Source organism: Symphodus melops (assembly GCF_947650265.1).
Source record: "Symphodus melops genome assembly, chromosome: 14".
Classification (NCBI taxonomy): domain Eukaryota; kingdom Metazoa; phylum Chordata; class Actinopteri; order Labriformes; family Labridae; genus Symphodus; species Symphodus melops.
In genome coordinates this window covers 15,212,556-15,239,576 of record NC_136704.1, presented here as the reverse complement: position 1 = coordinate 15,239,576, position 27,021 = coordinate 15,212,556, and the positions used below count along the sequence as shown (strand labels likewise).

General features: G+C 39.8%; 1 protein-coding gene and 1 long non-coding RNA gene across 2 annotated transcripts in view; one reads left to right on the top strand and one right to left on the bottom strand.

Moving 5' to 3' along the window:
- Positions 1–25,877, bottom strand: part of LOC306835242 — a 37,024-nt gene extending 11,147 nt beyond the window's left edge. The window contains exon 1 of the long non-coding RNA XR_013780596.1: positions 25,808–25,877. This is a non-coding gene — a long non-coding RNA (uncharacterized lncRNA). The remainder of the gene's footprint in view (positions 1–25,807) is intronic.
- The window catches only part of dok6 (docking protein 6), a 52,047-nt gene continuing 29,515 nt past the window's right edge, over positions 4,490–27,021 (top strand). Inside the window, exon 1 of the mRNA XM_079361675.1 lies at positions 4,490–4,731. Within this exon, the coding sequence (XP_079217801.1) occupies positions 4,666–4,731 (66 nt within the window). The 5' untranslated portion in view covers positions 4,490–4,665. The remainder of the gene's footprint in view (positions 4,732–27,021) is intronic.

The following is a 27,021-nucleotide window of genomic DNA, read 5'->3' as shown; positions in this document are numbered from 1 at the left end:
AAACCCAAATCCCATTGTGCCTATTAACATATCAGGCTGATACGGGTTGCTGTAAAAAAGCTTGAGTACAGGAACCCGGAGCACAACATTACCATAATTCTGCCTGTGTGATCTCTATTTTCTATCCTCCGCCCACGTGTAAAAATGCTTGCCTGGCAAACAACTACAGTGGAGATGTATTTCTCCCTCTCACTCCCACCACTCTACCACTCACCACCCCTGCTTATCTGTTTAAGAAGGTGTTAATTATTTAGCTGTGCTTGTGAACGTTCGGCAAATAGCAAAAACAGGAACTTAATGAAAGCTATTTTAATATTTCACCAGACCATCAAAACACCACGTCAAGATTACTTTTTATCCAGTGACTTTAACAACAAATCCAGGGTGCTTCTTACATACTTTAATGGAGGTAGCAGGTTTTCTGAAAGCAGCTTAATCTTTTCTGTTTATCATCAAAAGCTACATTACCACTGCAGGAATTTTCTCCGGGGGAATAGGTACTTTTGGAGGAACTCTGTTGATGTTTATCACAGTGATCAGGTAAATAAATATAGCTACATGAACTTCATTTCACCTCTCAAAAGGTCTCTGCTGCAGGGGGGGGGGGACTTTCAGAAGACCTCTGCAGACTGCTCTTGAGATTGAAGGTGAAACGTCATAGGGGTGTAAATATTGCATGTTCAAATGGGATTTAACAGTAATTCTCGGCGGGCTATTCAGTTGTATAAACACTTTTGATTGCTTGAGTACTTAGACATTTAGAAAACTATCAGAAAAGTTATACTACTAGTTGAATCCATACCACGCTTAAATTCTTGGCACTCAATGCTATCATAGTACAATAAGTAAGATCAGTATTTAACACAGAGATGAGAGCGCAAATCAAACTAAAATTGTTCCAATCAGCCTAAAATTGAGAAATGAAAGAATTAATTATATGAGTTTAAATTTTTAAATGTTCAAGAACAAAGTCAGAAATGTACACCTGCACAAAACATGTACCAGACTCATATTTGCAATGGGACACTGATTGTCAATCATTCAAACAGTGGTCATAAATAATAGAACTCTCTCTATTAAAGGAATTTTTAAATTGCCCATGAAAAGCATTGTCTTTTGTGATACTTTGGAAAATTTACCAAAAGTGTGCATCATTAGCCTGCTACCACAACAATGCAGCCCACAGCAGAGGACAATTTTGTCCACTGCTTGCACTAAAAGGTGCGTTCTAACTGATAATTCCTTCATACGAACATGAGATGAGAGCAGTTGGATGTGTGCAAATCTACTGGATCAAAAAATCTCTCTTTAATCTCAATAACTCTAATCGTGTAAAACTACAACTGTTATCTTGGATATTAACAGCATTACTTTTTTAATTTACATCAATCTAGAAGATTTACGACTTCCAATTTATATCACAACCTGTTAAGATTTTCTTCTTGTAAATTTACCTTTTTCTAGTAAAATTACGACTTTAATCTTTAAATTTCAGATGTTTTTATTAATTTTATGTAAACTTAATACTCCATTGTAAAATATAGCTACAGAATACAGCTTTTAAATTTTGACAAAAATGAATCTCATGTTGTGATTTATTTCCCTCTGACAAATGATTGGTCTGTAACACAGAACAAATTGGCTTGGTGAACCTCAAAGTACGTTGATTAGAGCCTAAGAATAGTGATACAGAGCTTCATCTTTTTTTCGACCGCTCACCAGATACTGGCTGCTTTACATGTGACCTTGATGAAAGTCTGTCTGCTTTCAAGTGACTCTCAACACATTTGACCCTGCTGGCACTCATTCATGTATGTCAGGGCCATATGTTCAAATGTGGTGGTCTGCCCACTCACTAAGCTTCCTCTCTACCTCAAAGTCCAACCTGGTTGTTGGTCTTGTTTAACAGCAGGTTAGTACTTCCCTCAAAACTAGGACGATTCCATCCAGCAATGCAGAGCCCAATATTCAGTTCAGTGAAAGAGACATTGTTGCTGTCAGCATTGTTTTCTTAGACAGAAAAGACAAGGCTGTGGGAATGGAACGGCGCCATGTTGTACAAAGAGGATTAGAAAGACAAAACAACTTTGACAAGTCTGAAATTTGAGGACACTTCCAGGGAGACATGAAGAATATCAGAGTCAAGCTGTTTGTTGGAAGGATGGCAGCTTGATGCTTTGTGCGCCCTCGTGGATGTGATGAACACGACAGAAAATACAGACATTGAGTTTTACCTCTGGACTCAAAAGCTGACACTTGACAGAAAAGCACTTTTCAAAGTGGCAGCAATCAATTCCCACTGAACAAAGCCCCCCTCCTTCACTGTGTCTGCAGAGGACATTTTATTTCAGAGAAAAACGACAAATAAATAAATTACAAGCAATAGAAATGACTGCGCGACAATATTTTTAAGGTTTACTTTTCCATCCCAATGAGATCATATTGTGGTTTCTTAGTGTGAGAATTAGGATTGTCAAACAAAAGAATTGATCATCACTATATCACATGGTTTATATATAACTCTCTTACATAAGTGATTCCTCTTTTCTAGATTTTAATCAACCTAAGTAATGGCAGCCCCCTCATATCAATACACCTGAGCCATCTGTTACCTAATACCACAGATTTCACCCTCTGCGATTTGCAAAAACCCAAGCTACGCCTCTCACTACATCCCGATCAGGATTATAGCTTTGGCAGGATCACATTTTTTGTTTCTGTGCTTTTATTTTCAGAGCTGTTTTGATTGCCAATCTGCAGCACCTTCCCTACAATGTGCAAGCTGTGGGCTGTATGCTTTGCTTTGTTGTATGCAATTTATTTGATCCTTTAACAGGGAGCTGGACGATCTGGTTTTATTATTCAACAAATCAAACAACATCAATTCAAGGCTGGCTAACAATGACAAAACATGGCGTTCACACACACCGCCAATTGAATTTCCTTATTAGTGCGCTGTGTGGTAAGAAAAATATGGAAATGATATTCATACTCAGACAGGTAATAACCAAAAGGCAAGGTACAAAGTGTGTTCCAAATTAGTCTGAACACTAAGCTCTGTTCTACATTTGCATATTTTCTTTGAACATGTTGTTGGGGGAAGATGAGGAGTCCAGAATATGAATAGCTGCATTACATTTCAAACATATCAAAATTCACTGAGCAAGTTCTCTTATCGGAAAATGTTAGGAGGGGGTCTTGATCTTGACCGTAAGCGCTTGCTTATAAAGGATTTTAGAGATCAAAAGGATGAATGACCTCAAGAGCCAATATTTATTTGTTGCTTGATTTATCTGATTGTTTTTAAGCTCAAAACGTGAACAAAAGTGATCAAATATAACAATAAAACGAATAGAAAGATATTTGATCGAGGTGTTCCTTCTAATCATCTTGGTTTTGTTGCAATTCTAATTTCTCCTATTCAAAAAAAAAATGGGCTATCCAAAGAATTGAATCCAACTGCTGGCTGAAACCCAAAAAGTTGACTCAGTGGGGATAGAGTCTGTTGGAGTCCGAGACTAACATTTACACAGGGCTATCGCCTTCATGTTATTAATTATACAGTAGTTACCAATATCAGCATTATTGGAGAGGGCACTTTTATTTTGCTGTCGTCAGAAAATTAAGTGATTATTGATTATTTGTCTTGTTTTTTCTTTTTTCTTTTTTTTAAGTCCCAGACATCCCACTAATTAATCTCTCATTGTCTTTGATGGCGGACAATCTTAGGTTTTCATAGGAATAATACATTTCACTCTCAGCAATAAAATGAGAATGATTGCTATCAGATAGGTCCCTTTTAAGGAGTTTCTTGTTATTTGAAAAGAAGTGTTGTGTTTTTTTGCAGAATGAGAACTATAGGCTAATAGCAGGTAGAAGGGCTTGGGCTACTGGCAAGTCAGAATTTCCAACTTCCGACATCAGGAGTAATCAACATTTGCAGGTTAAACTGGCAACAAGAAATTTGCTGACAAGGAGAAATTATGTAAACAATATGTTTGCCATGAAAATCATGAGAACATCCTCGTTTCAAAAGGTACTGATTGTCAACGGACAAGGCAGGCAACTGTTTGGGGCCCCAGGTCAGTAAGGGGGCCCTGAGGGCTAATAATTAAATGAAAGCAGTGACCAGGTGAAAACTGTGATATTTTAGGGCTAAAGTCTGTTATTAAAGCGGCCTGTCTTAAGTATTCAAAAGGTCTAACCACGATGTTATGACTGAGCACATTCATCAACAAAAATCTCAAATGGAGAAAACATTTTATGCGACAGAATTTTTTTGTGACGAGTTTGCTTCAGAGTAGAATTCAGACTCCCCCACTTCACAAGATACCCCCCTCCCATCCTCCGGCTGTTACTCCACCAGCCCCCCTCCCGGTTTCAGGGATGGTGTGGTCCAGGAAGCGCGCCTCTGCTCTGCTCGCTCCTCTCGTGCTCAATGAATCAGCTGACGAATGGTATCTCCCTCCTCTCCCGGATGGACCGCGCCGCTGAAGCCGGGCAGCCTGAGCGCTGACACAGGAGCAGGTTGCCCACGGCTCGCTCTCCTGCCGCTGGATGTCACACCGACCGACAACCAAGTGAAATATTTCCACGCCGGAAAGAAGAGGTTACTTTGTTAAATTTTTAACCCCTCGGGCTGGGAGCGACCCGCTTCACGTCACCATGGCTTCCAACTTCAACGACATAGTCAAACAGGGATACGTGAGGATACGGAGTAAGAAACTGGGGGTGAGTAGTGTTGCACTTGCTGTAGGCTATAACGCTGAGGAGGAGGAGGCGGAGGAGGAGGAGGAAGAAGAAGAGAAGGAAGAGTGGTTCCAGTTGTTTCGGGGGCGTCTGGATTAAGAAAGAGGCTTTAATTGCTCCGTAGACAGCCGTCCTGCTGTGAGCTTTTCAAGAGGAAAAAACAGATTAGAGCAGCAGGAAAAAGCGGCCAAGTTTCCCCTCAGTGCACTGTGCAAAAGATGTTGTCAAAGTGTGGGATGGTTGACAGCTGCTGTCACGTTTATGCTGTGTGTAAGTCACATTCTCACTCTTTGTTTACAGTTTGTGTGCTGCAACTTTATTTTCATCGAGAAAGTTGAGCATTAAGACTTCTTTTTCCTTTTTAACCACAACTGTCCAGAAAAAAAGGTAAACTAAGCCTATAAGGAGCTATACGCTACATTAACAATGCGCTTAAAATATTACATTAAACTAAAGTAATCTGTAAAAAACCCACTTAATTAGCCTTCACCTTACAAAATTACACAATAGGAAAAATGCCATTTCACTCTAACCCTTGTTGCACATAAATACCTTGTAGTATATTGTAGAAATCACACACTATATAATTTTTTTTTTTTTACAGTACCAATCAGTATACTAAATCTTGAAAAAAATCTCACCAAAAATCCTCAAATCTCAAAAATGACGTTTTTGTTAAACATAAAATCCCCAAACCCCACATCTCTTTGTTAACATGCAAGTGGCCAAATGTACCATTTGAGAGGCTGGGACCATTGAGTGATATTTCTGCATCAAAAATGACTTGAAAAAAGTGAGTCGATTATTAAAATAGTTGCCAATCAATTTTCCTTTCGACCAGCAATAGCTTCAGCGATTAATCATAGCAGCTCTACCCCAAACAAACAGTCATCAGGCGCTTATCGGGACTGTACTTTATCTCTCTTTCAGGCATGATGAGTTATTCCAAGCTCTGAAAAGTCTCATTGAAATCCAGCTGATTCGCTGTGATGGCAGCTCTTCAGTGCCTTTGATAATGGATTTTACATTGAGATTCAGCAAGAAGAAAAATGGCTCGAGTGTTTAAATGGAAACGCATGAAATACATTCAATTATGAGTGCCTTATTGTCTGACTCATAAAGCCATCTGCTTTTGTTCATACTTCCAGCTCATTAGCGGGCACACTCCCTCTCCTTCTGATCAAGTGTGATGATGGGGGCTAATGATGTCTGCCTCCTCACATCATCACCTGGCTTCATCAACAATCTTCTTCTGTTGTTTTGCTGCTATTGTGGCTATCTTTGATTACACTTTGAGTACGAGACAATCCTTCATACCCCTGAAGGACTTGCACAACACAAGCCTGATTTGACAAGTGAAAACAGGAGACATTTGTTGTTGTTAATATGCAAATGAGCTCTCTCATAAGCAGTTGGAACACTTTATTTACTTCTCGCATATGCAATTAGCCAAACGCATTCAGAAAAAGAGTGTGTGTGTGTGTGTGTGTGTGTGTGTGTGTGTGTGTGCGAGAGGACGCATGCTGTATTGGCTGTGCTGGTGGTACGGATGCCATGTCTCTGCCAGCTCATGTTGCTGCTTGTTTGAGGGAAACAGTTTGTGTCCTGATCGCCCACTCCCTCTGCCACTCGCTGCTATTTCATCAGTGAACGCCACGCTGCCATGGCCTCAGAGGACCCCCGTGTGGGAAGATAGAAAGTTCTCATCCGTCCACGCTAAGGTTAGTTAGAGCCATTATCATTCTGTATCAGTTAGAGAATGAAAACAATCTAATAGAGCAGGAGCAGGTTGAGTGATGTCTGAATCAACAGGCAATGATGCGGTGCATCTCTACGTTTGTATGTGTGGAGGAAAAATAGCTCATTAGTGGCTGACTGCATAGTTTTAAAGATTATGTGTTGTGTTTTAAGAGAGCATGTAACAGACTGTAGAGATACACATCTGTTTGGATGTTAAAATCCCCAAAATGTTATTTTGCAGCATGAGCTCAAACATCCTCATTACTCATATTCTTTTACTTATTCTCTCCAGTTTTGGTGACTCAACAGCTTCATCGTATTCATGGCTGTAAAGAGGGATGCCTGCCGTCATTCTCCAGATAAAAAGTGAAACGTTTTGAATCTGAGAGTAAAACATGTTAGAGACCTGCTTCATGTAGTCCATCCGGTCCCTGTTTGAGATATTTCAGGTTTTGTTTTTCACATTAAGTACCCAAGTTGTATTATTGAGACTAAATCAAATCTACTTATTGGGGTGGGAAATTTCAATGGATTCTCAAGATCACGAAAATAAGATAATCAAGATTAAATGACTGTGCTGCATGCACAGTGTTTGTCACAAGAGTACTCCACCACTACCTCACAAATATGTTATTCATTTTTAATATATCAAAGTTATCAAGAGTTTTTAAGTTATATCGACGCATGTGATCCAGATGTTGTAAAATCATCATGTAATCGTGTTTAAAGTACCCATATTATGCCTTTTTTGGGGTTCATGTGTCTAATTTATGTCTACTAAAGTACGTTCACAATCGCTAATGTTTGAAAAAAGTGTCTGTTTTCATGTACTGCGGCCCCATGCAGGCTCTCTCATCTGCCTGTTTTTTTAACGCTCAGAATCCCCCACGAAGAGAAACCCCCCCCAAAAAAAACAGCAGGGTGTGCCAAGTCTGATCTGATTGGTCAGCCAATCTGCTCTCCAGTAATTGGTTGTTTGGCTTCGTTTTCGGACATGTCCCGCCCCTTTTACCATATTGGGAGTTTACAGTCAGTCTGAGGAAAGTGTGTGCTTGCTACAACGAGCCAATGGGCTTGGATCAGTGACGTCTTTGTCTTGTGATGTCACAACACATATTTTCAAGGAGGGGGAGCGGCTATACCGCTAAGAGAAGGAGGTAGAAGAAGCCGCATTTCCTCGAACGTAGAATTTTCGCAAATAAATGTGCCCAAACATGCACAAGACACCTGGAAAACACACTGGAGAGCAAATAAATCCAGAAAAAGCTGAAAATCATGATCAATATCAAGTAGATTACACTTGAATTTGATCAGTTACATTTGAATGATGGACAAAACTCAAAACTACGTGCATGAACACAAGAAACCCAACGAGAAAGTTGCCTAAATCAAAAACCCCAGAAAATGAGCAAAATTATCATCAGCTCCACAAACAAGATCACACATTTTCCAAAACATGTAATGACAGTGCAGCTGCAACCAACAATTACCGTAAGTTGCCAACTGATGAATCTGCTTATTGTTTAGGATTTGTTTGCTTTGTAAAACATCTGATCATTGGGAACAATGAAGTGATTACTGTCCCGTCGGCCCAATCCTAACCCTAGTCTTAGTCTTAGTCTTGACCATGTTTGGGCTTTTACTTGGACAGCTACTTCGTTTCTTATAAATTGATCTTTCTTGGTAGTTTTAGCTGGATTCAAAATATTTGCCTGTTTTTGATTTTCAGTGTTGCAGATACTGTATTCCGTTTGGTACCAAAAAGGCACCTGTGTCCGACACCCTGCTCTACCTAGATACCCTCCCTGCTTGAGTTTTTCCCGAAAGGTCCTGGGTGTTTTCCTCCTCGTGATTTTTTCCTTTTTTTATGTTTCTTTTTTTAGTGCTTTAAAGGTCTCTCAAATATCACACATCAAGACTTTGCATCACAGTTGACCTTCTAATGCTCCCGGCCTCCTCTCTATTGTAATGCTCAGCCTTTAAAAGGAAGTATTCTACATTATTTTTCATTATAAAGTAGTACAGTCCGATGGTTCTCTTTATGCGATATGTAATACAGTGGAAACAGCAACAGCCTCCACTGAACTCATCAGCATCCGTAAGAATGATTGGCTCATTTCCAAACCCCGTCATGTGTGAAGGTTGAGGCCATGAGGTCACTCCAGTGTTCTGCGGAGTGATCAAAATTACCAAGCCGGGCACATTCTCTTTAAAAAAAAAAAAAAAAATCGGGGACATTTGTTTTCCTTCCCACTGACATGAATAGCAACGATTAACATTAGCCAACTTCTTTGTGTCTTTGTTTTCTGGAAAGACAACGGTGCAGTGTTCTTGAATGCACAAGCAGCGTCTCACATTCCCCTCCTCTTCCTCACCTCTTACCTACCGCTTCTCACCTGTACTCCCCTCTCTTCACAGTGTCTCTCTCTCTCTCATTTGATCTCTCTCTCTTTCCTTTCTTCACCCCTTTATCTGGCTTTATCTCCCTCACCTCATGCCCCCTTTCTCTCTCACCTTTCTCTCCTTCACCAGTTTGCAGACAGCTGAGAGACTGAGCACAAAAGCATCCTATTCATCACCCTGCACTGCACCCTCCATAACCCCCAACAGGCCAAACCCCCTGATACACTGCAAAGACACAAACACACACACACACACACACACACTCATTTACACATATTTGCTTGGTTCAGCATTGAGGAATTGGCACCCATATGCGAGCGACATACAAGTAAACAATCTGCTGCCAGAGAACAGTGTGCAATTCTCAATTAATTTTAATCCTGTGGCTTTGTATCATACAGTATTTTTTTTTCCCTACATGGAGACTAACTAAACACATACAAAAGCCAAAAACCAAAGTGTCTATGGCAGAGCCCAGATTTAAAAAAAACAACAAAAAACCACAACATAAAAACCTGAGAAACAGAAGTATTGATAACCACAAATTCTTTCGATCCCTTTCAGAGAAAAAAAAATGGCTGATGCTATCAGGGATGAATAACATGACCTTTGGGTAATTTCTGCGTCAGTCTCCATGCTGTTACATGATTCCCAGGTTAAGGATCGCTGTGTAAAAGTAGAAAAGGTCAGCTGTTGAATATTTCAACCCTCCTGTCTGTCCAACCTTTATTTTCTTGAAGCTCTAAGAAAAAAAAGAAGAAGTTCCATTTAAGTTTGCTGGAGGTGAGTCTCTCTGCCATTCAGCCACTCCATTCACAAACATGTTTTAACACTTCAAAAGAGCTGTGGATCAGATGTCGTCTCAGAGGAAAATATGTTATATTTTAAGAGAACTTCAAACATACACTTCACACTCAGATAAACTGTTATTTCCCACCACATTACCTTGTTTGACATCAAACCTTCACACAAAAAAAAAACAGTAAACACTTTGTCAGGGACTGCTGAATATAATTCTTTGATAAGGAAAAAAAACAAACATTTGATGTGCAGTTATCATCACTCAGCGTGTAGGCTGCTGTATGCATTTCCCCCATTGGATGAAGCACATACATATCATCTGGCCAATTTAGATGAAGAACCAGCTTGCTCGTTTGTTACCTTCAGATTAATTTGTGTCCATTTTTGAGTGACTGTGAGATTAGCTAGGATGATGGCTGAGGAAGGTAAGAGGCAAATAAAAAGGTGGTTGACAAAGACCATGTGTACAAATAAAGAACATAACTCTCTCTCCTCTTTTTCAGGATAGATAATTGGTTTGCAAAAAAAAACAAAACATGCCATGCAGTAAAAATAGAAACTGCTCCATTAAAGCTAGCATGCTCAGTATGTGAGGAAGTAGACATAATTATCAAGGTGAAAGGGCTGATGTGTATTCCCAAACGCACAGTGACTCCTGCAGGTATAGTAGTTCTTGTAGTTTAGCTTGCTGTTTTATGATCCATAACTCTCAATGCTTATTGGTTTTTCAGACAAAGTAGCCAGCGTTTCATGGCAACTACTGATCTGCTACACGTTCCACCTCCCTGGCAAAGTTAAAGGAATATACAAAGGCCTACATCAGGTGGACACAAAACCAACTACAATTGATGCTAGTGTTGTGAATAGGGCAGGTGAGTCAGCGTGCATTCAGCTTAACCCATTCGGGAGGGATAGTCCTTTGGAGGGATAGTCCTGTCCACGTACATCCGATGTAGAAAGTGTAGGGTTAACTCTCTCTCTTTGTGTAGGTTTTGGTCTCAATTAAATCTCAGGCATCTGAAAATTAGATACATTCAGTATAATAAGATGCATCATTGGTTCAACTTTTGCCTGATCTTATTAAATCAGGCGCAAATAACATTACAATCAACAGATTGACTATTAGACATTAAAGTAAAGACTATAAGAGACTGGAAGTACATTTGTAACAGCAGGAATCAAATTTGAAGGGACATATTTGTTGTCTGTTGCAATCTAAGTACAGAGCACTATGGTCAAACTGGAAATGTCAAAGCAGAAAACATATTAAAAATGCATTACGTCTGAGCCAGAATAAGTAGGAGCAAAAACACAATCAGCCCAAAGTTGGAATGTAAACAAATAATCAGTAAACCAATAATCGAGTCTGCAGAGTTTAAGTAAGGCTATTCATCATTCGAACACAAGGCTATCATTTGCAAAAAGATGGGTTACTCCGCTCTAATGTTTGTAGAAGTGATTTGGGGTTTTAAAATATCTTTTTCACAAGGACCATTTGAAAAGGTTGTATGCTTACAGTTGAAAAATGACTCAAAACAGCATCTTGTAGGCCACTCTTTTTGGATGCATAGTTATAATCTTGTAGGAAAGTTTATTTTGTCAAAGAAGGTTCAATCAACGCACCAAAGTCGACTTTACAATGACCCATCCACAAATAAAGTCGACAATAAGGAAAATGGATCAATTTTAATCACTATTTGAATCACAAATTACTGTACATGACGTAATACTCCCACCGGCCACAGTGAGTCAGGTTAGTAACTAATTAGGATTGTTTACTCATGAGATAAATATGCAATTCATTTATCCTCCCATCTGGGCTCTGTTGGGAAAGAAATTAAGTATGTAAACATCACAGATGAAGAGCAATTTTACTCGGCGCCGGAACTATCGACAGAATCTCTGCACCTATTTTTGTAGCTGAATAAATGTTCTTTTTTCCAACAGTGTCTGAGCTCCAAAATATGACGAGGTCGCTGTTTCATGTCGAAACAATAATGAGTCATTTTGGGCTTGAGGAAATTTTGATGAGTATTATCAGGTTTTTTTGAGAAAAGAATCACATATCATTATATCTGGTATCTGTTTAACTTGGGGCGTGGCAGACTGGGTTTTTCTGTCAAAATTTCACCAACTACCAAGGTGCGTGAGGAGTGAAAGGCTTGAAGACGTCAAAAAGCTCCAGCAACACTTTTAGTGTGAAGGTCAATTTAACTAACAAATTATGTGGCCTTCATCAGGGTCATGGAGGGAGGAGCCTGATGAAGGCCACATCATCAGGAGCTTTTTGACCTCTTAACCGAACATATAACCAACAAAACACTAAATATTTGCCTTTTTCATTTAACAAACAACAATTTGTCATCACAGACATAACGGCCTACAGTGAGGATTGTTTAATCCTTGTCAGCAGGCCAAAATGTCTCTTTATCCGAGAACAAAAAAAGTATGTATTCTAAACAAAGTTAGTTGTTTAATGGTGTTTTTTTTATTGTTTAATGTAACTGAAATCAATGAACCTGTACCAAAGGTGACTTTTTTTAAGTAACAGTGCCTCAACTTGAACCTTCTAGAAACTTTTCATTTGTTGCAAGAGTTCATAAAAAAAAACTATGTGTTGTCCGATGCGAAGCTTTTACAAAGATGAAAAAATTAATTGTGAACATAAAGCATTTTCTCGCCGTTACGAAATAAGATACACATCAAGAGTTATTACTCCAAAAGTACTTCTCTGGACCCGGTGTTGCTGCCCTCCCATTTCAGTCGACATAAAACAACAGCTATTAAGCGTTTTTCTCTCCTTTGTCTCACTTTGATTTTTTTTTTTTTTTTTTTAACCAAAACTGTACTTGTGTCCAATTGCTGCTACATGAGGCGGCATGTATTGTAATGGTGTGTGGGTACATTCCCCCCCCTCCTGTTGGTGCACCAAAGCAGAGGCAAACAAGAAGAGAACAATGAGTCTATTGTCCGAGATGGCACAGCCGTTTAAGATAGGATCTTACCACTTCCATGCACTCGCTATTAACAATGACATGCCGTCCAGAATGGTGGCTGTCAGGAGATTTTTTCACCACAGGATCTGTTTGTGTCAGTTGAGTGAAAGGACACTGTCAGCTATGTTAGAGTTGTAGGAATTGAGACCCCTAAAACATGGAGACTTTGAATAGAGTTAAAACCAAATAAATAATGAAAATCTTTACATTCTCACACTAAATGACACCCCCATCTTTTCTAAATGTCCAAATAACAACTCTGGATTCATTTCAGTATGACAAGTTCTGTGCATGATTTTATTCGTGCCTCGCGGCTGCATGTAGTCTACTCTCAGCTCTCTTTTTCATTGATTTTTTTTGGACCCACCCCACGGTGCATTACTTCAGGAATATCCTGGGCTATACGTTGCACGGTAATTTCCTTCGTTCCCCCCCCCCCCCCCCCCCATCAGCTTCCTCCATCAGACACAGACCTGGAGACAAATTACCAGCTCGTATTGGTCCTGATGAATTGCAGCTCTAGCAGGATATGGGAACAACAGTCGAACAAGTCGTTCTTCATACTGAAAAATGTGCCTCTATTATATAGTCACTTTCAAAAATAAATCTCAGCCCAGACCCCACTTGAACATTTCACATCATTGATTCCCTTTGTTACTAATTACCAAAAAAGCTTTCTGTTGTGAAAAGGGACAGATTGTGTTCTATGTTATGTGAAGAAATCCAGTTGATTAAGTAATGTGCCATGAAAATATGGTGCTTTCTAATGCCCTGTTGCCTTCAAACTTTTTCCCCCCTCACTCATTGTCATGCTGTGAAACGACAAGGCGGGGCCTCTTTACCTCAAATCCACCAACTTTTTTCTCTCTCTTTCCCCTCATGTCTTATTCTCTCTCTGTGTGAAATCCATCCACAAAAAAAAACATGTTACACCACACTGTCACTGTCCACAGCTTTGTGTTCCACATGTTTCCTGATGAGCTGATTTGAAAAGTGAAAAGATCTCTAATCCTTTTGTAGCAGAAGTCACAGCTCAGTAGAGGGCACGCATCGTAGCTGTTTAATCTTTCCAATCCCTGCTGACCCTGAACCCTCACAACAGACTAGACACTTCATTTAAAACCACAAGTAAGCAAAAGTTAAGGGAAAATCACATTTTCATATTCTTTTGATTTTTAGTCATTTTGTTAGTGTATTGCGAAAATGAACAAAAACAGAACATATCATTTCAGACAGCTATCACTGCTTTTTAAGACTTTTTACTGGGTTTAAGTTTCTACTACTTTGTTGCTAAAGCTATTCTGTTTAATATTAAATGTTGAAAGCAGCTACGTTCTAGAAGGGTTGGTGGAGACCAAAAAAGTAAAAAAAAAAAAAAAAAAAAAAAAGTATGGACAAAAGTAAAAGTAGGTATCTTTTTAAATTTTTACAATGAAAATAACGTTTCTTTATGGGGTTTTGATAAGTTTTGCTAATAAATCAGATGCATGATTGCAGGTTGATTATACGCATGCCCTACATTTGTTAGTTTGAGTCCTGCAACACAGGCAGCAAATGAAAAGTGAACTTAATCCTGTAATCATGCAGCACATCCAGGACACCAACAGGGCTATTTTGGGAACTATTTTTGGACATTAGTTGGTATAGTAGTGGAGTAATAGTGGAGGAATAGTGGAGGTAGGGGACTACCTCCACTATGATTGAATTTGTCTACGGCTAGCAACAATGATAAATGACAACAAACAGAACTTACTTACTTTTAGGGATACATTATTTTGTTTCAGTGTTTCTACCTTTTTACGCTCTATGGGCGACTCAAGTTTAAATGTTTTATATGCAACAGTGTGCACACATTTATAGTTTACCCCAACAGCCCTCATCAGGTAACTAGAAACACAACTTGAAATAGATCTAAATGTTGCTCTGTTTATGCAGCACATACTGCAAGTTTGCTTTCAAGTTTGCAGTTTTCATCTTAAAGATGTTCAATATGTTTGTGTTGTGTATTCAACTCTACACAAACACCATATTAGAAGACAAAAATAAAAGCTACCTTTCTGGACTCTGTCTGTCTCTTCTTGTCTGTATGGAGTTACTCTGGAAAGAAGAAGACCTTTTCTTTATTCTACCTGACATTGAACTGAGGTTAGACTGTTGACTAGAAATATTTTGTGCAGCTCGTAAGAATAACATGTCATTGGCGTGACACTGGAGAACAATTTAGATGTTCCTTTCGATGTTGACACAAAGCCAGTCAGAACAGGAATCTATTGTTTTTCATTTCAGTCTCAAGTTTTATTCATCATTTTTAAAGAGAATTTAAAAAAAAAAACTACTCCAGTTCAATAAAGTTTACTGAAATGATCTCCCATTGTAACATCAACTGTGTGATTTTGAATGTTGAATTGTGTGTGCTCCACATTCAAGTTCATCTGATCCTCATATTTCACCACCCAGGCTGGTGATCTTTACAGTCCTCTGTGGCAGTGTAGTCCATTGTGCAGAAACGCCGAGTCTCACCTATAAAACAGCAGGCCTGGAGGAATCTATCATAGCTCCATTAACACCTCTGCATCATGCTCCTCTCCTCGCCTTCCTCCCCTCATTAATCAACAACACCGGCCCTCGGGGCTCTACTCTGCAGCGAAGCTCAACCTCAGTTTGCGTGTCTGTGTGTGTGTCGGCATTGTGTTGTATTTGTATTTGTGTGAATGATGATAAAAAAACAAAGTAATCAAACAGATCGTCTGAGACAAGTTGTTATTTCTGATAATCAGATTTGTGATCACTGTTCAAGAGGGGGACAGGTTGCAGTTATTCTTAGCAAAAGAAAAGTCCCCCCCCCACCACCGCTTTATATTTGAATCACGGTCTATAATGAGTTCTTCCCATGCTGTTACCTTTCATCAACCTGCTTGCCAGGCACATTCGGTACAGTGTGCAGCCAAAGATAGCCTCAGCTGTGTCTGGGTGTGCTAAGGGCTTGTCTTTGTGTCTGTGTGCTTAATTTAGTCATTGAGCTGCATAGGTAAACATCATTATGGCCGTATGTTTAAAAAAATAATGAAATAATTCACCTGGTCTGCTTTAAATGCAAGCAAAATGCCTTGATGAAGAATGCAAATTAGGCCAAGCTGTCGACATAACAACGCTGTTTCATGTGGCACTAATTGTGAGGCTCTGTAATATTAATAAAAAAAAACCACCTTGACCTTGTCAGGGGAAAAATAGCAGCCAATTCATGCCAGCAGTCTGCCCTGTTTGTTTCTGTTTGTTTGGAGATGCTTCGTACACTCCTCTCCACTCCCTCCTTCTAATCTCAGGGGAGTTCTTTTAATAGTAAGGAGGTGACAGGTTACCTCTCACGGAGTACCGAGGTGACAGTTTTGGTACCTGCCCAGCCCGACATGAAACACCACAGCTCACTCGCTCACGTTGCAAAGCCAAACAAAGCTGCTGACTTTCTAAATTCAGACTCTGTTAAATGAGCCGGAACGACCTCAAGTGTAGGCCGAGACAATCTGATCCCCTTTCTATTAAACGGCTTTTAATATTTCCCCAAGAATGAGTGTGCGCTGAATGAATTTTGGATAAGGTCTGCCAAGGGAACTGGAGCGCACAATGTTGGCCTCGCAAGTGGCACTTTGAGCGGATCATTTAAAGGTCATAATGGGAAAATAATGGCTCTTAAGAGTCATAAAACAATCGAAACATGCGGCTGTTGGATAAAGTTTGAATGAAAAATAACAAAAGAAGAAAGACGATGTAATATGGAAAACTTTTGACCCGCCATAAACCTTTGAAGATGTGCCAGCAGATTAGGACTCTTTAGTTTGTCAAAAGGAAGTTTGTAGCTGGGTACACACATTGGGGTCAACATTGTGTTACCCCCCCCCCCCTTCTCCACTGCCCTCTTATGTTCACAGTTGTTGCTCGCATTGCATTGAAATGTCTGTTGGGCAAAGTGATAATTGCATTCTTTTATGATTTCATGCTGAGACACACATTGACAGTAAATCGCTGTCTACTTACTCCAAGCGAGCGTGTCCTGTGAGAGGAAATGAGTCAAAAACAATACGACCAACTCCATCGCAAAACCCTTCCTTTGACATAGAAGTGCACTTCCACATTTCCCACGTGTTTACTCCCCTGCGTTCCCCTTTGATCCACAACCAAATGTGGCTGAGTCGACTTAGTTACAGTGCACGCAAATATCTCATTTTTCTGGTTTTAAGGGAATAGTTGCTGCAGACACAGAACCCGCTGCTTTCCCAGCTAACCGTATCAGAGAAGCAGACCGAACATCAGTGAGCAAGTACCTCTTTTAGAATTAATCCTCTGGGGGAGGTGGGGTGGGGTGGGGTGGCAGGGTGGATGACTGCACCAATGCATGAGGATTACTGCTTTTAGGGCTTCTGATGAAATTCAAATTACAAACACTCACACAAAGTGTCCTGGAAAAGACTCTTTGGTTTCATAATATCCTGCCTTTATTTGCACATTGGGCCTATGCCTCATTGGATTTCACAGTCTTTATTGAAATGATAATCAGGTGGTTAGCTAATGGTAATTAAGCTAGTCAATTGATGGAGTTGCATCATGGGTGTGTGGGCCAGGGCTTCTTTCATCCTCCTTACTTTATATTCTCTTTCCCACAGAGGCGAGTCGGCCACTTCTGAAGCGCTTAATTCAGTTCATATGTCACGGCCCCCTCACCTGTTGGCCTAGATGCTAATTTAGCTGGAAGCTGCAAGCACTAGCACCGACATGGTACGAGAAAAGACAGTTTTCCGACATGAACAACCTAAACTGAGGACCATATTTTTTCTTCCTCAATGGATTTAGCTTGGTTAAAAAGCTGCTTGACTGGAGGAGACACAATAGTGCACAACTCATTGTGGTTTTAAAAAGGAAATAACACATGCTCTGTATTGTGGCTTTCTGTCCATGGTGGTCTCAGTACGCTCGTCTGTCAGGGTATTCTGCTAGTCAAATCCGTCTTTGTCGGCACGTTATTGTCTGTGAACGCTTCAGCCTAGTACGTGGATTAAATGGAAATTGCTCTATGGTTGTCTGGTGGGTGTGCGTGTGTGTGTGTGTGTGTGTGTGTGTGTGTGTGTGAGTGTGTGGAGCAGATTGCTGACTAAAGCTGTAGCACATAAAGAGGGTTTGGATGAGGGATGGTTTAAGGAGCAGGCAATTGTCATAATGATGACTTAAAGCAGAAAAGCCACGCCGTAAAAATGTTTAACACATGGATAAGAGTCCACTTTGCATAGTGGCCAACAATGCCTGCCAACTCCAGGGTCACTGGAATCAATAGGGGCTGAAATATATGATAGAATAACTTTGCAGCAGTGCACACAACAACATTATAAAACTGAATTGTTGGATTACTGGATTATGAATGCGGTGTAATCCTTTGTCCTCATCCTTACGTAAAAACACAATGTTTTCTGGCATTTTGACTGTTTCCACGCCCCAAATACACCAGGGTGACTGTACATTTATATACTGTTGCCCCTTATTTCCCCCTTTCTCCTCTCACTCCCTCACACCTGAGAGACCTACATCTCTTTCAGAATACTTTGCTACTATTTTTGTGCTTCGCCTACAAAAACAAGCTCTTCGACAGTCGCTCCGGTGGCTTTATACGCACAGTTTGACATTTTAACTGTTGTTGGGGTCATGGGTCAAACAGCTTTCTTGCCTCCCCCGCACCAACTAGAAACGACATGAGAAAGACTCTTCGTGCACTTTAAATGTTATTCGCAAGAGAATAAGAGCTGTACCCATATCTGATCTGGGTTAAGCTTTATAACACAGACGCATCTTACCACCTTACAGAATATGCCTCAAAGTGCATTAACTGGTGTACTGGAGATTCACGATGCTGCAGTATTGGGTGTTGATAGAGACACTGATACCGGCAGCAGAGATAGCTTAACAAGACTTGGCTCGTAGTTTTATTTCATTATTCTTAAAATTTGGTGCAAGGGAAAAGGAATTCCTGTGAATGGTACACCTAAAAGTAAGTTGTAATTTATCCTCATTGCTGTGACCACAGTCCTATTTAAGAGCCTAATTTATCATGAATCCTAATGGAGGCCTGCGGCCAGTTGCTTCTATGGCTCTGGCTTAGCTCGACACTCGGCAGCTGCTCTCACCACCTCATAATTAGTTTCACTTCTCCAACCAGTCCCTTAAGTAAACTTTCTTTCTTTTGGCCTTCTCTCCCCCGTGCTCCCTTTTATTTTCAGTCCTCCTTCCATTTTCATTATAGTCCCGTTTTTTTTATTTCAGGCCTTTATATGGTCAATCTAATACCACCTGTCCTTGCAGACTTCGTCACATCGGGCACAGGGACCCTTTTTTCTTTTGGGCAAGGAATCAGCTGGAGTCTGGTGTCCTTCATATTTTATGCCACATTGTGACAGTAGGTCAATCTTTCAGCTATATGGATACTCTATGTGTGTCACTCAGGAGGAGCAAAGACCCTTAATAAGTGGGAATAAGGATTTCCAATGCTATGCTATTCCATATTGGGACCAGTTTGGCTCATGAATGTTTGATGAGAATGTCTCATAATGCATAGACATAAGAGATGAGGAATGGGGAAGGAGACATTTAGAAGAAGGCACAAGGAAAGGGAGAGGGGCCATAGGGCCATTGCATGCGTGTGTTTAGTAAGGAGTTGGGGGGCAGTGATTACTTGCCGCTGAGGTAGCACTGCATTACACATGAGGATTTGGAATGGCCCAGATAAAGTAATCTATGATTAACTGGAGCGCGGGCTGGCTCACCACCCTGCCAACAGCTGTAGTCGGGGGCGAATTATAAAATTATGGGATGTCCAAACATTTTAAAATGCAGCAGGAGATATATTTCAATACAAGAGGGGGGTAAGTTGGGTGGGATAAGAGTTATGTAGCCTATCGAGTCAAAGATGACAGCTGGTGGCAATTAGAAGAAACTTTTTGTAGTTGCATTTGGTGGATCATTGTTAAAATGTTTGAGTCGTCCGTGGTGGATTTGGGTAAAGGGGAGGGGGGGGGGGGGGGGGGGTCGTGGTGATGGAGTGATCGCAGCAATGATTGCTGTAACAACTGTCCAACCTGATAACAAATCAAATTAGAAAGATGGAGACCGTGGCACACACCCCGCCGCCGTCTGAAATTGATTGCAAGCACCGCGAGCTGATATTGCCGAGCCCGGTCTGTCATAGTCCATCAGGCATCATTATCATCAGGGGAACACTAAACCGTATGCGGCGCTGAATGAGAAGGAAGACTTCATCCTTAGGGTTGCCGGGACTTTGACAGAAAAACAAACACAGATAGAGACATGCTGTATCGGGGGGGGGGGGGGGGGGGGGGGGATTACAAAAGCTGCAGCGATTCATTGAGCTTAACAAAAAAAGGGCCAAACATTGAGATGACGGAATAATTATTTCTGCGATAAATAAAACAAAAAAAAAAGTGCTTATTCCAGAAGTCTACTCAGTATTTTCTGCTTTTTGTTATTTGGAAAATGAAAAGTCTGTTTGAAAACAAGTTATTTCAAAACTTCACTTTTTGGCTTGAGACAGTGTAATGAGCATCGTTCACAACTTTTTATTCAAAGACTTAATGATAACAGATACCCATCGCCTGTCTCCAGATGGTACAACATGCGGCTGCACGTCTTTTAACTGGCACTCGTAAATACGACCACATTTCCGCCCATTTCAGCCCCCCTCCACTGGTTGCCTGTGCATTTTTAGGATCAATTTCAAAATGCTTTTATTTGCTTTTAAATCTCTCATTGATCTTGGCCTGCCCTACCTCTCTGATCTTCTACACCCTTACGTGCCCCCCCCGATCAGCTGCTCCTGAGGGTGCCTAAAACCAAACGGAAGCTCAGAGGGGACCGTGCATGTGCAGTTGCAGCTCCAAAACTATAAAACGATCTGCCTCAGCACCTTAAACAGGCCTCTTCTCTGTCTGTTTTTAAATCACGTCTTAAAACCCATCTCTTCTCCCTGGCCTTTGATACCGAGTAAGATGTCGATTTTATTTTTTGTTTTTATACTAGCTCTTGATTATTGTTTTCGATGCATTTTTTTTGTACGCTGATATTTTTATGTATTTTAATTTTTTGCACTGTGTGATTTTCTTCTGCTATCCTGCTTTGCTGCTGTAACACTGTACATTTCTCAGCTCGCGAGATGAATAAAGTATTATCTTATCTTATCTTCATCTTAACAGCATGAGTCATGATGCCTTTTAAATTATTGTGTACGATGCCTTTTAACTTGTTTTGTTATTTTATTGTGCAGCACTTTGGTCAGCTGTGGTGGTTTTAAAGTGCTTAATCAAATAAAGTTGGATTGGATTGGACCTCATAGTCATTAGAAATCAAAAGCTGAACAGAACAAAGTTCTGCCGCGATGCTCTCCATAGAAACGTGAAAGTGTGCGTATGCACGGCACCTATATCCATGCGTATAGTCAAACATCTAAGGTATGAAACGTGACAGAACATAATTATCTGAAGTGCTAAAAACGCCACAAGATAAACATCCCACATTAAAAGTAATAAAAAATCATTAGCTGCCTCCCGAGCAGTAATCCATTCCAACACTCCTGCATCCAAGAAAACTCTACGCAACAAAACAAAAATAATAATAATTACATGGTGATGTATTCACTCCTTTTTTCAGTCCTGTTAATATATATTCTACAAGCTAAGTACCAGCTAAATGCGTCCTGTTATCATGTCTGAGTGTAACGCGGCTACCTTGATTGAAGAGCTCTTGTGTCTAGTATTGCCTGTAAGAGCAGCTTTAATCATCTTTAAATCAGTTTGTAGGACACATGAATCATCCAGAGGGCACAAACTCTTCCCACATTTGTCCCTTTTTTTCATCAAATATCTGAGGAGTAATACATGCGTTTGCGCCTCTGAGGTATTATGATTGTGTTCCATTATTCCCCAGTGCTCCTGAGAATTTAACAGGGGGCTATTTTTATTCCACCGTGTGATTAGTCATTTACCTGAAGCCAGCTGTCATTGGAAATCATTTCCCATGTCTTAGAGGACACTTTCTCAGTTCATCCAAATGACAAGTGATTTTGCCTTTGGGGGGGAAAAAAAGGCCCATATTTTATTGAGGGGCGAGACAGTTCTTAAATATGCCAGAAAGTTGATAATGCTCCATGGAGTGAATAGATTTAAGCTCATTTAAGGCCGTGCATAGAAAATGACTCAGGCTTTAAAAATGGCCCGTTACTGGGGACCATGAGGTGTCAAAATTCCTCCACTCTACACCAAACCTCTTAGAAGAAAATGCTTTTACCCAATACTTCGTCAAACAGTAACACCTGCAAGTAACCTGAGATAAACTGTAAGACATTTAAAGTGACATAAAATGTCACTGCACTATAAAGGAAGGACTTTTTACGCAGACAGATGTGTTTTCAGCTTCCGTTTGAGTCATTTATAAAAGCCCATCAAACAGTCCGCTTCCATCTGTCTGTCTGGAATCGTACTTTGGCTCTAATCCTCCTTCCGCCCCCCCTCCAACAACAGTCTCAGTGTGGTTGTCGTAGTAGAGCTGGTGGTGTTGATGAACTCTCTGTACCTTGCCAAGTGCCTCCTGAAGTGTTTTCTCTGCCACAAATGCTCCCGAAAAGGCAACGGATTGCCCTTGAAATGTTCCCTGCTTTTGCCTCTTCCTACCTTACACACATACTCTCTTTGTTTGAAAATGACTCATTGATTTTAACAGACTACAATTACCTAGTCACATTTCAAACCGGAAGAAAGAGGATCGTATACAGGATCCGTTGGGTTGTGCTCATTAAATACAGATAATTCATACATTTGAGAAGAAACCTTCACAATTACGGCAAAATGAAAACTCCCCGAGGAGTTTTTACCTCTCAAATGAATGCGTTTGCTCAAGGTCAGTCACAATGCAGGGGTCGCACTTTTGAAAAGGTAATTTTAAAGAAGTGGGATTCAAATTTGCCCCAGACACTCTGAAGCCTTTTCAGAGTTGATTTCACTTGATGCTGCGATTGTAATCAAAGAATTGAGCACTTCAAGCTGGTTCTCCCAGTTTGCATACAACTCTAATTATTTCGTTCTATCCTCGTTCTCCAGTTTTCTACGACTGATTTCACGACTGTTCTTCATGGAAGAGAGCTTACAGGGATAACGAGCTTAGCCTCACTTTTATAGATACAGTTTAGCATGAAACCGTTTCGACCTTTGTTTTATTGGTCCTGAAACTACTGTCCTTCAAGAAGCCTTCGAATGCATGTCGAGATTGACCCAGAAATACTTAAGATGTCTTATTATAGATTCAGGAGAAACACGTAATACGTGGATAGTGAGGATGGTAATAGTTTCAAACCACCTCATTCAGTTTGAACACATTCTGATGATTGAGTTAATTTGTGGTTTAAGTTTCAGATTTTTTGTGACTTAAATTTGTAGGTTTCCTTATTTTTGTTTCAGTTGACTGACACATTTGCATTGATAATAAGTTTCTAAAATCCTTGATGGGGTCAAAATTGATTAAATTTCTTTTGATGAAGTATAGGCTATAAAGAACATCCTGGTTCCCACTTTGTGAACCCGGGTCCTAACCATAATATGAGAATACGCAGCCTATATGTTACAGTATGTAAACATTTAAGTAGACCCTGTGCTGTCTCTCGAAATGCCCTATATGTAAATTGGAAGATTAAAGCGAAAAAAAAGTAAGACTTTTATTTGAGACGTATTTTTAATTTTTCAAAAAAAAATTACAATTCTCATTTCACAAATGCTTTACTGATGTAATATGACCAACGCCACCCCCAATGCAGCAAAATTGTCAAAAAATACAAATTACATATAGTTTAGGTTTAGTTTGGGATTATTGTATTACAATGATAAATATTATAGGGTAGTTTTTTTTCGAGCGTCCTAAAACGATAGACCTCCAAAATGCCATTGGTTTTCATTTTCTCAAAATATGATGTGCAAAGGTGTAAACAGAATATCAAGTAGTTTATACTTCTACGTCTAGGTGAAAGGCTTCTATATTTAAAATCACATTTACTGGGATTTTTTGGATTCCATTTTTGGAACGTAGACTCTCTTGTCACAGTTGTCGTCAACAGGTTAAACCTAAATCAGAGCGACTGCACACAGATATTTGAAGGATTTGGATATGCCTCCGTTTTTTGATGCTAAAAATGGCCTCTGCTTGGTATTTGATATGTGAATGTTGGGTACATTCAAGTTCTTAACATTTAGAATAAGGTGGTGAGTTTGACAAGCACATATAATAGCAACTTAACCGTATATAGCAGAGCAATGGATATTTGTTTTTTAGAGGATACAGAAATGTGGACATGCTTATGTGCACACACATTTACAATGCAAAATCATGGGCAAGTCTGTTAAAAAAAAGGATTTTCTTTAATAAATCATTCTAAGATTGTGTTAATGAAGTGTTAAATTTTAATGAACTCATCTCATTTGGATTCCAATGGCCCTGTGGACTCATCCTGCCTGCTTGAATTCAAATTAATACACAATAAAAGTATTTCTTTTAATCTTGACGTAAGGTTCCTTATTTCTCGTGATCCTCCTGACCTGCTGGTACTTCCTTTCACTGAAAATACCATTTTAATCAGTGGATCAAATGAATTATTTGGTTTTCAAGAGACTTGCATTTTGAGGCTATATTTAAGCCTTCATTATGAAGAAGTGCTGAGAAGGTGGAAGTTGTCCGTTTGCACTGCTGAATGAAGGATGTGTGCGATTGCAAACGAGACAGCACTCTCTAACTAACGTCTAACAAGCATTTTACTCATTAGTCATTAGTAAAGTAGGCCTATGGAAAAGCTCCTTAAGAGTTCATTTTGTTCCAAGAAATAGACCCCTTAATTACAAAATACAAAATGGCGAAATCAATCTTTTGTAATTTGTGGATTTCAATCGAGTCATTCAGAGTCAATTCTGTTCATTCTCAGACCTCCACATGCAGTCAGGTAGATTGGAGTCACGGTCAAATAAAGTCATTTAATGCTTCCATGCCAGGTGGAGATGGTTGTGCCAAAATACCATTTATAGCCACACATGATCTGTGTTCTCAATTCAACCAGTTCATATATATATTTTTTTAAATTTTCAAAAACTCATGCTAACCCATCTCCTACGTGTCCATCTGGCAGTGAAGATATCGGGGAGAGGAACCAGCCATGAAATGTAATTATATCACACCTACCCCTAGGACACTTGCCAGATAGCCTGATATTAACTTTCACTTGGAACATACCTTGAGGCACGTTTGGATTTTAACAAATCAACTTCTTTCAACCAGCCATTTTTTCTTCATGATTTACACAAACTATGGCATTGTTTTTTTTCAGAATATCAGGGTGAAATTTGATTTTTAGCAGACTTGACAATTTTAGTTTGTACAAATAGACAAACACAAATCTTGCATTTTCAAGCAAGCTTTTATAATTCGTTTTCATTCTTCAACACATCTAAACTCTGATTTAACCATTTCAATTGGATCAATGACTATCATAACTCAAAAACATTTTACTCCTATACTGGTTGAGTTTCCGTTTTGTTAGTCAAAAGTTGTTGCTTTGCTGGTCGAGCACCACTGTCCCCAGTTACAGCTCTGATTTCCTACCGTTTACAGGGCCTATTACACGATTCTAAAAGTGTATCTCAATGATTTTTTTTATTTTTTTATCTGCATTCTTAGGAGCTTTACAAATTTCTTACCTTATTCAAATAATTAATTTGAATGACAATGAATGGTAATGGGATTTGATCAATTTAAAAAGCAGGAAGTTGTGGATAGAAATCAAACAAAAGGACCTTAAAAAAAAATCAGTCAATCACAGGACCATTTGGATGTGTTGTGGAGGAAACGGAATAACAGAGGCTGTAGAGAATAAGGTTGGCCTGCCAAGCCTCTGCACAATCAAAGTCAAAGGCAGTATTGGTTTTGGCCATAAGCCTGCCATTTTGCCTCTGTCAACATGCCAAATCCATTTTGGTTTGTTGTTTGCTTTTTGCATTGGATATTTAACTGTGGAGATAAAGCTTTGGAATGCCTACCTGATAGGCCAAAGGTAACTCGCAGGATGATCTTGGGACTGCTTTCAGACAGTATCAGATGACATGTAAAAGTAAAAACACATCTTTGTTTTATCCTGGAACTGGTGACTTGGTTTGCAATACCAAATAGTGTGTTATACTCTGCTCTGGCATTAAATGAGTTGCACCAAACCACCAGAGAGTCTCATTCATGTCTGTATAATTACAATCAGTGGAAGAGTGTTTCTGAATCTGACCCACCAGCAGCCAGAGAATAGAACTGCCTTGACAAAGCATTGACAAGCGTGGAACAGGCAAAATTAAGCCATTCATACAGTACCTCCATTCATACCCCCTAGTTCTTATTATGCACAAGCTATCTCACTGAGCTTGCTTTTGTGCTGGTGTAATTACTTAATCTGAGCACTCCGAGGGTGGATTACTTTGTGTGCGGCAAGTAGGCAGCATAGCTTTAACTCAAGCTCTCAAAGTGGAATTAAGGCTAGCTTTAATTTTTGTGGTTGATAGTCGGAAATGTGATAACGGTCAGTGACAAAAGGGATGCACATATGTTTTTATTTCTGTCTATACTGCAGTTTTGATTCATTTGTAAATGTGTCTTTTTTTGTAAGAAATTAGCGAAGATTTTATCACGTCTCTTGTTTCCGTACTGCGTGAAAACATTTTGTGGACGGTCTAGAGACGGTGCATTAGAGGGTGTGCATTCTGTGTAGCTTGCTGTTTATAATGGGCCTCAGCAACACTTAACTAGAATGGAAGCCCATCAAGGCAGACCGATAAGGACCTAGGGATCCACTCTAGTCAATTACTGCAGAGTGCCAAGTTCAAACTCAGTGGGCCTTTTATGAAGTACACCAGATGAGTAAACAAATTAATCGTACATCCATGGTTCCCTAACACAACCATGAGGCCCAGGGCAATCATACATCAGACAGAGTGATAGCGCCTGTCTCCAGCAGGAAATAGAAGGGTCCCATTATTAGAGATGGGCAGCCACATAGGACTCATAACCTATTGTCCATCCCATCACACCTCCTCTGCTTATCTACTGCCCTGCTCTGTCTACATTTTAACACCTTGATACTGCCTTTGTGAGAAGGATTTTTATTTTTTTTAAATTCGGGCTTTTCCAAGTGCTTTATGAGTGTAGTTGTGGAATTATAAAATAGAACAGATTGAACGATTTCTAAAGCTTTTAAAAATTGATCCTCAGA